Source organism: Eriocheir sinensis, chromosome 44, assembly GCF_024679095.1.
Source record: "Eriocheir sinensis breed Jianghai 21 chromosome 44, ASM2467909v1, whole genome shotgun sequence".
NCBI classification, from domain to species: Eukaryota; Metazoa; Arthropoda; class Malacostraca; order Decapoda; family Varunidae; genus Eriocheir; species Eriocheir sinensis.
Window position 1 is genome coordinate 6,560,028 of NC_066552.1, and position 10,660 is coordinate 6,570,687.

Sequence of the window (10,660 nt, forward strand, 5' to 3'; positions counted from 1 at the left end):
CTTTGACTCCATAAAAGGCCTTTGACCACTAAATAAAACTACAACATAATCTATACAACGTTTCACTTGATTGTGTTCTTGAGGAAATGAAAATTGTGATCAATATAAATTGTACATGGATTAATTTTATTTTATTAGAAAACGTATAAGGATATAAATGAATACTTATATTCATAGAAGCACACTGTTTGTAGTTGCATTTTTTGGCTTCATTTTTGTATATTTTACACTCAAACATTAACAGCTCATATGTACACATCATTCATAAATATTTTATTATAAATGTGTTACTATGTTGAGCAGTAGATGCTGGTGGTGTGTGTGTGTGGGCAGCAAGTGTGTGTTGGCTCACTGCATGCGTCCCTCTGACCTACCCCCTCGGCCCTCTCCCCCACTAGCTCTCAGTCTCTTGGGGAGGATGAGGAGGGGATCCCCATGCGGCCCCTCAGGATCATGAATGGAGATCCAGAACGCAGATCCAACCTGGTTATTAAAGAGTAAGTAAATCTGCTGCTTATCTTTAACAGTCTTGCTGGAAGGTGGTCAGATACGGCTGTAGATGTGCGTGTGTGTGCGTGTAAGTGTATGTATTTAGTTAGTTGTAGTATACAGGATTAGAGTTAGCCTCATGTTATTCACCTCTGTGCATGCTTATGTGTGTGTGCCTAGCTACCACTGCTGCATCAACAATCTTTATTTTTCACTGTAGCATTGTTTTGATGTGTGTGCGTGTGATATTGTGATACGGTGTATGTGTGTGTGTGTGTGTGTGTGTGTGTGTGTGTTTGAGCGCATATCACCTTGGGGTACACATACTCCAGTGTTGGCTGCCCGTACCACTTTTCCCGCCCTCACCTCTCCACCTCCCACCAGCTCCACTTGCTCTGCTTCTGTAGGAGGGTTGTGTACTCTCCTTGCACTTGTGTTGCCACCTCCTGAGTCTGGGCCCAGGTGGCATGGTGGGTTCTGAGGTGCTGCAGGTCTTGTCACATGCATGAGGAATGTGTCACGTGGAGTGGGGGGACAGTATGATTTGTACTGTTGGAAGGCAGTGTTACCCTGGTGTTTAGTATCACCCAAAACAGTATGTAGTTCATCAGTTTGTCCATTGGTTGGACTAGATAGACTTAAAAGTGTTCTGTGCAATGTTTTGTAACTCAACTCATATAGTGTAGTAGAAGAGATAAAACTATGTTCTGTGTTTACTCACCTTAGAAGTCTCATAATTTAATCTTAAAATTTTCAAAATATTTGTTTCCGTACCTGGAAAGGCTCACCTTTTTTGCTCAACATGTGCCTTAAAAATCTGTGTTGTGCTATATCTGCCTTGGATCTCACCCTTTTATGTTTCAGAAATGCCTTAATTATAATATGTTTGAAATTATTGTGAAGTCCATAACTTTAAACAAAATCACTAGGATATAAATTTTGTATGTCTAGTTTCCCTCCTCCCTAGCTTGTGTTGTCTTCACCTAATACTCTTTGAAACTTAAAGCAGGATAAGAAACCCTTCCTACAATGACGATGTCAACATTGGTGAAAACGATTTAAGTTTTTATGGAACCTAACCTGTATGCATAATGAGGACTGCCTGCACTACAGCCGTGTACTAATCATGATGTAAAAGTTAATCATGAAAATGTAAAGAAAATTGTCCCTTTAGCTCATTAGTGGGTAAAAACAGAAAGTAGAATTTGATAAGGTTATTTATTTATTTATTTATTTTATTTATTTATTTATTTTATTTATTTATTTATTTAATTTATTTATTTATTTTTTTTTTTTTGTATTAGAGTTTTCTATTTTCTTGTCAAAATGTTTCATTTAGCAATTTTTATTTGAGTAGACAATGTTGATAATATTTTATACAGGGTGTTCATAAGTAAGATTTGTTTAGATTTTGCTTGGTGTAAAACACAGGCAAAAAAAGGCAGCCACATGTGAACTCACTGCAGACTTAAAAACTTGATGCACAGAAAAGTAATGGAGTTGAATTTAGGAATATAAAATGCACCATACTCAAAAGCCTTAGATGGCTCTTATCCTCATCTAGCTAATTATTAAGTTTCCGTTTTCATGTATGAGTTCTACTCTAATACTGACATTCCTCTGTATTGATAGGGTGTAATATAGCCATGAACTTTATTTGACCTAATTACAGGGAAATTGTACTCAAGTGCTTGATTATTATTCACTTTTATTCTCTCAAATTTCAGTAAGCAGATGCAGTATTTGACACCAGATTACCATGGTAAGGGAGAGGGTGAGACTGCAGGAGCTGCTTGAATCCTATACTGTACTGTGGACCACCAGCACACACTCAGCTCATTCAGAAAAATATATCACCAATAACCACTGCCTCAGGTCATAGTAAGGCCAGTCGGCCACCATGTACTGTGGAAGCAGGGAGTGATGCTGGTGATCTACAGCAGCCCATTCAAGCTTAGTACTAACACTTTTCCTCCTGACCCACGTGGCATTCGGTGGACAGGGTTGCCTCACATTCCTCTCAGGCTCTTCTGCTATTCTGGTGATAGCCTACTGCTGCTGCTGTTGCTACCTGAGCTTTACTTTCTACTAACAGCACCACCAGCAGAAGGACTCTCTGTACTGTGTGTGTGCATTAGTCTTTGTGTGTGTGTGTTGCGTGTACAAGTGCCTTTGTGATCTTTACTAACCCACTTCACTGCTGTAGCTTGAGTGACGAGGAGTTGAGTGAGGGGCCACAGCCACCCACACCACCCCCCCGACGAACTTCGACCAACTCATGGGGTTTGGGCTGCATTGGGCGCCAGGATGCACAGTCTCGGAGCTTCAGTAACATCGCAGACGGGTTGCGTCTGGCCCATGCACAGGCGCTAGCCGTAGCCGGCATCGTGCAGCAGTCCTCCTCCTCTTCTGGCTCAGCCCCATTCAGGCGAGGCCTGAGGGCCTCCTTCCATGGCCGAGGTACCCCGCGCCACCCCAACTCCGGGGGGCCCCACCTCTCCTGCCCCACCACCCCCGCCTCCATCCGCAGGGGGCGCCCGGCCCCCCCCGTCTCTGCCCGCAGGGGGCAAGAAGAGCCCTCGGGCCAGTTGCTGTCAGTGCAGGCGCTGCTGCAGCACGTGTCCTCCCTGCGGCCCAGCGACTCCCCCTCGCCCCGAGTCCCACCCCGTCCCATCCCCCAATCCTTCCACCACCGGCGCTCCCTGCGTGCCCCTCCTCGCCCCCCCATTCCTCCCATCCACCGCTCCTTGGAAAACTTCCGTCCCTCCAGTTCAGAATCAGATTCTGAGATGGAGACCTCACTCCCCCAAACCTCCCCCACCCATGCCCAGGCAGCTGCCCTCCCTGAGGATCAGTCTGGGCTCTCCTCTGGGCTGTCTACCCACAGCCTTCCCCAGTGTGGCCTCCACACTACCCCCAACCATGATGCCCCCCACCACCCGACACACCGCCACCTCCCCTGCCATCCACACACAGACTGCGCCCATCGTCACCACCATCACCACCGCCACCACAGACAGATTCACCAGTACCATCGCCTCCTCCCCGAGGACTCTGACCACAACCACCACCATAACCCTCCCCACCATCCTTCCCAGCTCCCACACTCACCACCACAACCTTCCTCTCACCACCGGTCGATTCCCCGCCACCACCACCACCACCCTCTTCACCACCACCAACACCACCACCATCTCCACCACTGTGTTCTTCCATCATCAGTGTCAACTCTTAAGCTGTCTCCGCCTTCCGCTGGTGTGTTTGCTGGTGCCTTAGACTGGGACGTGTGCTGTGGCAATGTGGGAGTGTGCGGACTCCCCCACCCTCGTAATGGCTGTGCCCCCACTACTCCCCTTCTCTCTCTCTCTCTTAGGTAACTCTCCCCTTCCTCTGCTCTCTCTCAGGAGGGCTTGTGCCTCTGTTGTAAAGCTGTAAGTGCGTGCATACGTCCGTCGAACTGTTGATGTCCTGGCAGTTCTCCATTTCGCGCTTTCACCTTGCATTGTCAAAGTATTTCAAGTGTTGTCTTCTCTTTTCAGTGATTTCAAATTTGTCAAGTTTTCGTGTGTGTGCTTTGTGGTTTTAACTTGCGTGTTCTGCTTTTCTAAGCTCTGGACTAACCTACACAGGCACAAGTTCACACCACTAATATTGCATGTTTAGTAGACACAAAATGAGTCAAGTGCAATAATTTGAGAGCAGTGTTTTACTGGGGGAAAGGCATTTTGCTTGTGTATACTTTCAAGGGTATATGAATTTTGTACTTGATTGATTATTTTGACTGATTTTTAATATGAATGACTGCCATGCAACTGCTGTTAAGGGAACTTTTGCACTCCGTATTTAACATTAAGTAAGGTTGTGATTTGTCATGTTACTGTGGCAGAGTTTTCTTCGTGCTTTTTTTATTTACTCCTTTTTTGAGCTTTCTCCGTAGAGTATTTTTTCATTTCCCTAGATCTGTACATAGACAGTGTAGACCTTTAGGCCAGAGTAGACTCTCACACTTACCTGAACTCTCTGAGACAACACACAGACATGAATTGTTTCTCTTCATCATGGTCCACCTATCGTCTCTCCTCTCATGATCCTCAACTTCCAATTCGACAGGTCAGCGGTGGAAGTCTTATTTCTGCACATATGTTTCATCCAATAATTTGTCTTTTCTGACATATGAACGCATACATTATTTAGGCATGTTGTTATACTAAAGATATAGGTAGAATATAAATAAAGGCATTCCTTTGAGAAAACTTTACTAGATTTTCACATTTTCATGAAAATAACATGACAGTTTTCCTGAAAGTTAATTTTAAAGTAAGTGTGAAAGTTGCACCGAGTTTATTCTACCTTTTTCCTCTCTCCAGCGACCTCTCACAGTGAGAGCAATGGGAGCTTGCCTGGGGGCGACCGCCACTCCCAGAGTGTGCCCAGCAGTCCTAGGAGTGTCTCCAGACCATACTCCGAGGTGGTGGGCTCGGCAGAAAGTCTGGTTGGCAGGGTGAGTAATCTTTCTCTCTTCCACGGTGTGAGATTCAATGGTGAGGAATATTTGTTAACACAAGAAAAGTGCATATTATTATTTTGTATGCAATAAACTTAGGATGCAGACTGTTATAATGTGTGAACCTTTTTACAAAGCTGCATCTAAAGCTTCCTTGGGCATTTACATGGTTCTCTTCCAGGTGTTGGCTGACCAAGGTTTAGGGAAATACTGTGATCCTGACTTTGTACGCACAACTTCAAGGGAGATAGCAGAGGCCTTAGAGATGACCTCTGAGGAGATGGACCGTGCAGCCCACAGCATCCTGTCGGCCTCCCAGCAGGAACTGACCTCTGAGGAGGCCTCCTCTGACCGCCCATTAAGGGACAGGGGTTCCCGGGGACCTGTCAGACGTCAGAACCAAGATTCCTCATATTATGACCATCAATCACCCTTATAGAAGTAATGTGTGCATTAGCATCCTGATCTGTTATATGGTGGTTCATCTGTGTGTTCAATCATTCTCTTCCAGCCTTTTTTAATATATATACATATATACATATATATATATTAATGCCCTGTGGCACTGCTTGGAGGTCTTGTGAAGAGATCTCCTGCAGGGCAGTGCTACGAGGGGCAGGAGTCGTGCTGCAGCAGAGGACCTCCTTGCCACACCCACCCCAAGGCCACCTCTGCCCTGGGAGGCACTACTCTGGGCTCACCAGCAAAACAAGGCTTGCTGAAGTATTAGTTGGAATGCAAGAGGATAAGAGGAGGCCATGTGCTGCCAGGCATAACACAGTCAAAGTACCTTCATTTCGTCTTCTGAAGGAAAACTCCAGGACTGTGGAAGCCTCATAAAAACTGCTATACTGTCAACTACAGCTGCAGGCAGTAAGCTGAGTGCACAACTTTGCCATGCTAGCATGCAGTTGGGTAAGCTCACATGTGTGGGACAGCTGGGAATAATTGAAATCTAGTTTTGTTGGTTCACTTAGTCTGGTTTAAAAGATTCACATGTAGCTTTTGGGAGATCTGATGAGTCTGGAGTTCCCTCAAGTGTTGCACATGAGGGAAGTCACTGGGCACGTGGCTCCTGGCCAACAGGACGCAGGCTCTGAGCACACTCAGGCGCCACACACATGCACGCACGCACGCACAGGTCATATTCCCTCATAATCCTCAGGCTATGAGAACCAGCACGTGGATAAAACCGTTGCTGTATAACCTCTACACATTTGAGTAGGGGTTAACTTATTAACCCAAAGTGCCTCTCTCAATTGTGATAACCTGTTGTTATTTCCTCTCAAGTTTCAATGAAAGGTACGGAAGTCATGTTGCGTCATCCATAATTATTATATCTCTAGCTTTCATTTTCTCTTAGGGATTACAACTTTTCCATGATTTTTAGTTGTTTCCTGAGTTATTTTCTGAGCCAGCCGGCTAGAAGCTGGTGTTTGGCCTGCATAATTTTCACATGTGGGTCTTTGTTACTGTATTGTTGTAGCAGAGTAGCGATATCATCCTGTGATCCTAGAAACACGCGTGAATACTTTTTATCAGAACCAAACACACTACTTAGCCCAGTTACCAAAGTTTATACTGCCTTCAAATCAATTCAGAGAACTTTGCTTTAAATATTAAAAAATTTTGCCAATTTGAAATATTGTAGATCCAATTAAGGTCATGCAGGAGGAACACAAATCAAGAACATGCTTATGAGAAGTATTTTCTCTTGAAATATGCTGATTGCAGTGGGAATGCAAATGAAGGTCAGAAGAGTCATGGCTCCACCAGGATTTTGAGACGAATGCTGACCAGTTTCAGCATGATTTGTGTCCCCTGCAACTGGGCTCAGTGGTGTGTGGAGAGGGCAGTGTTTCCAGTGTTATTTACCTCTGGGAGGCTGAGTGAGGCTGGACGGGTATTGCACCCGCTGTTATCTGATTGGTATTCATATTTGGAAAAGCAAGATATGGAATCTTGTTTTTAATTTACATTTGTTATGATGTATAAATTCCTTTTAGATGACTCTGTAGGACTGTTAGTTTTATTAAAAGGAGTATAAAGTTCGTTGTAATGTTCATAGACATATTTTTTACCTCAGTGTTGGAGGTTTTGGAAAATAGGGGAGAGAAACTAAACTGTTTTCCTTTTGTGATTATGTATTTCTAAGAAGCTGAAATTTCATATTTTAGAATCTTCTTCCTCCGTGCCCTTTACTAAATCAACACGTTTTCTGGTACACCGCTGATTTACCGGCTTCCTCACTTCCAATGCCTTGTCAGATCACTATTTTGTCAGACCAGTCAAGGTCATGTGACTTAAAAGAATAAAAAAAATAATCTCCCGTTTCTTTTCTATACATAGTAAACAGTCAATGAACCATTACCATACTCTTTAACACAGATTACATCCTGAAAAACAACACAGCCCAGTTTCTTTCAAAAGTTCAAATTTTTATTGGATTAATATGGACTTGTTTATTATGTGTAACACCTCCACTGACACCTGCAACTCTCTTAAAACCCATAGTCAGGGTAGATGTGAGAAGTAAGCTAAAAATTTCACAAAACTGAGGGATCATCACCATTAGGAGCAGCGAGTAGCGGGCTTTTTTTGTTATTGTTTCCTTTTTTTGTGCCCTTGAGCTGTCTCCTTTGTTGTAAAAAAGAAAAAAAAAGTTCTACTGTGGAAACAACCCCATCTGTGCCTGTTCAGTAAACCGGTTTGTTGGTCATGGGAGTTTCAAGCTCCTCGTAATTGTGTCCAGACTAAAGCATTAAGGTGCCAGACTATCAGTTGCCAGTAAATCAATGGTATACCTGTTTATATATATTTATATATTGCTATCTATTTTTCAAGCCTTAGAAAAACGCAACACTCTCCAAAACGATCCAGTGCACACCAGTTATTTAAGATCAGATTTGCAAGCTATAGACATCTTACCAATTTAGTTTCGCTCCCCAATGTTTTCAAGTCCTCAGTGGTGACGGGTGGGAGGCAGTGGGGGCACAGCCGTGGCCCCACCTGCGCCTAGACCCTTTGTTTTGTGTCCCAGAAGAGGATCAGAAACACCCCAGCAAGTCTCTTCAGGGGCTACAGGTGAAGCAAGTCCTCTAATCTGGAGAACCTTTTGGACGGAAGTTGAAAGGCAAGATTTTAACGACAATATTTACTGATGATATTGCAGATGCGTTTTTATCACGATAATAGTTAGATTGAAACCATTATGTTACTTTACTTTCCCTTGGGTATTTATTAGCTTGTAATCAACTTAGGTTAACAAATACATCTTCCAAGGTCTCTGGTGCTTCATGACTTACTCGCATTCTGTTCTCATGTAAACAATGACCAAACAATCTTTGCTGTTGACAGTTGAATATCAGATAACTTTAAACAGGCATTCTGGGATACAGTTGTGTTATAAAATTATATAAAAATATAACCTTTCATGTTGACTACTTTGTTGGGCTGGGAGGGAGGTGGGTCAGCAGCGGGTTTGATCCCCTCCTCCCAATGCTGAAAGATATATAGAGTCACATAAACTTAGCTTGCTGTGGCATACTATAAGATATTTTAAATTTCTAGCAAACAGAGGATAATGTTTGTGAATTTGTACAAACAGTGTTTCAGACTGTATATATCTTTAGCATTCCCATAGGTCTTATGTTCCTTTATCACCACAAACTGTAAAAAGAATTCACTTGCTCCCCTCGTGTGAGTGCAGGAGAGGCTGGTTTGACAGAAGAAAATGAACAGATCACTCATTCTAGACACTTCAGGTGGGGAGTCTGCTCTCAACGTTGATGTCTGAAGTACTTTCTCGGGTTTTGTTATATCAGAAGCATCATCTCACACACCACATCAGGCAACCCAGAAATCCATCAAACAGGTGTTTGTCATGCTTTTAAAAATACACCCAGGCAGAGAAAACTGTGAGTACCTGCCTCGGTGTGATGCTGTTATCCACTCTCAAACCCCAGGCAGTATTCTGCTGAAAAAATATTTACAATATGAAAGTTACCCACCTTAGGGACTTGGTAAAACACCTGTGATTTATCTGAGTTGCCTCAGTTGGCATAAGGGCTATGAGGTCCTTCTGTAATTTTTTATGCCACTTACAGACTGTTTTGAGTTCCAACGACACTTTGACTGGAGCTCCATAGACACTGTCATATAGCCACTGCAGTTTGTTTATAAATTAACTGGTGAGCAAGAGAGAACCACCAGCTCTGTACAGTGACAACAAGCAAGGCCATTCAGTGCCCCAACTAGCAGAGTGGCCACGTTTTTTACAGTAGTTTTTATATGAGGTCAGTATTAGATGTGGAAAATAATCATCTTTTTTTCCTACCAAGGAGTAAGTAGCACAGTGTAAACCTTTACATATAAAGAAGTGACAATATGTCTTACTGCACAAACATTGTTATTGTGAAAATATTTGTATGTATCTCGAGGTGAATTGTAGTCACCACAGGATAGTGGGGACTTATTTTCTACATAATTTTACTACTTCATCTACTTGTAATTAAAACACACATATACTGGGAGAAAGTAAATATTGCTGACATGAGCTGCCATCCCCAGTGGTGGAGGCAGCAGCTCAGCAGTGACCTTTTGTAATAATGAATTTCTCCAGAGTGACTGCGTGCTCCCCACCCCCTCCTGCCACTGGGAGCACCCAAGTACCCAACATGTGTTGGCAAAGACCTTTATGGTTTATTTCCCAGCAAACTTCGTCTCTATTTGCAGGTACTCTGTCAACTTTTTAATATGTACTGTGTATCATTTGTTGAATATTCGTAAAGAAGCTCAACTTGCAGAGCGCTGCCGTGTACCGCCAGACTGCGGCTCCTTTGGTCTGCTTCCACGTTCTTCCCTTGAAGTTCTTGATCATTATTTCATCCACCCAAGATACTGTTCCCTTACTTTACTGACACTTCTCAAGTCTCACTCTCATCCAAAAGATAACTTTGTTTTGCTTGTTATGTGTATGTTGGATCCAGAACTGTGTGGGAGGAACAATCACAAGTTTACATTTGCCAATTCTCGTCATAATTTATACAGTGTTGTAGCAGTTCTCATTTGGAATAAAAGCCTAACCTTGTAATAATCCTTGTCTGTAGTGTTTCCTAAGTGAGTAATGAAGGCAGTATATATGAAGCTCGGCAAAGAAGATACATACCAGCAACATTAATTTGATTTCTACTCCTGTTTACTTCTCATTTTTTTCCTACTGTTCCTGCCACTTCACATTTTATTCATCCATTCATATCTTTTAAATAAATTTTCCCTTTTCTTGACACATTTCCTTATCTCTGGCTCTGCCTACCATTGACACTTTTGAAGTTTACTTTCTGTACTGAACTTTCTCTGCTGCCATTTATTTAAGTGGTTCTCCCCAATTGGGGGCTCTGGTAAGTCTTTTAAGGGTAAGGCACTGTAAATTTGGGGGAACTCGGCCATGGCCTCCCCCTTTTCTCACCAGTTATTACTCCTATTCATGAATTCTTCAGCCATGTTTTGAGCTATGGGGGACTTAATCTCTTTTTGTCATAAACGTACACAAACTGTGTTAAGCATGCTTTTACTGTTTCGTGCAGTCATCATTTTATGATTTATACCAACAAAGAGACTGAAATATATGGCACTAATTTAAACAGTGAATGTGCATATGCTTGGAAG

The 10,660-nt window shown here is 42.9% G+C and overlaps 1 protein-coding gene across 37 annotated transcripts in view; it reads left to right on the forward strand.

Annotated features, from left to right (window-relative positions):
* Nucleotides 1–10,088, forward strand: part of LOC126980361 (muscle calcium channel subunit alpha-1-like) — a 261,653-nt gene extending 251,565 nt beyond the window's left edge. For 34 of the 37 annotated variants that reach the window (XM_050830186.1, XM_050830184.1, XM_050830154.1 and 31 more), the window contains 4 exons: nt 399–497; nt 2,696–2,949; nt 4,857–4,990; nt 5,175–10,088. In XM_050830186.1, coding sequence (XP_050686143.1) covers nt 399–497; nt 2,696–2,949; nt 4,857–4,990; nt 5,175–5,432 — 745 coding nt within the window. In that variant the 3' untranslated portion in view covers nt 5,433–10,088. Of the gene's footprint in view, nt 1–398; nt 502–2,216; nt 2,252–2,695; nt 2,950–4,856; nt 4,991–5,174 lie in introns of those variants that run through there. The other 3 variants (XM_050830180.1, XM_050830187.1, XM_050830188.1) reach the window with 3 other exon arrangements.
* The last annotated feature ends 572 nt before the right edge of the window (nt 10,089–10,660 follow it).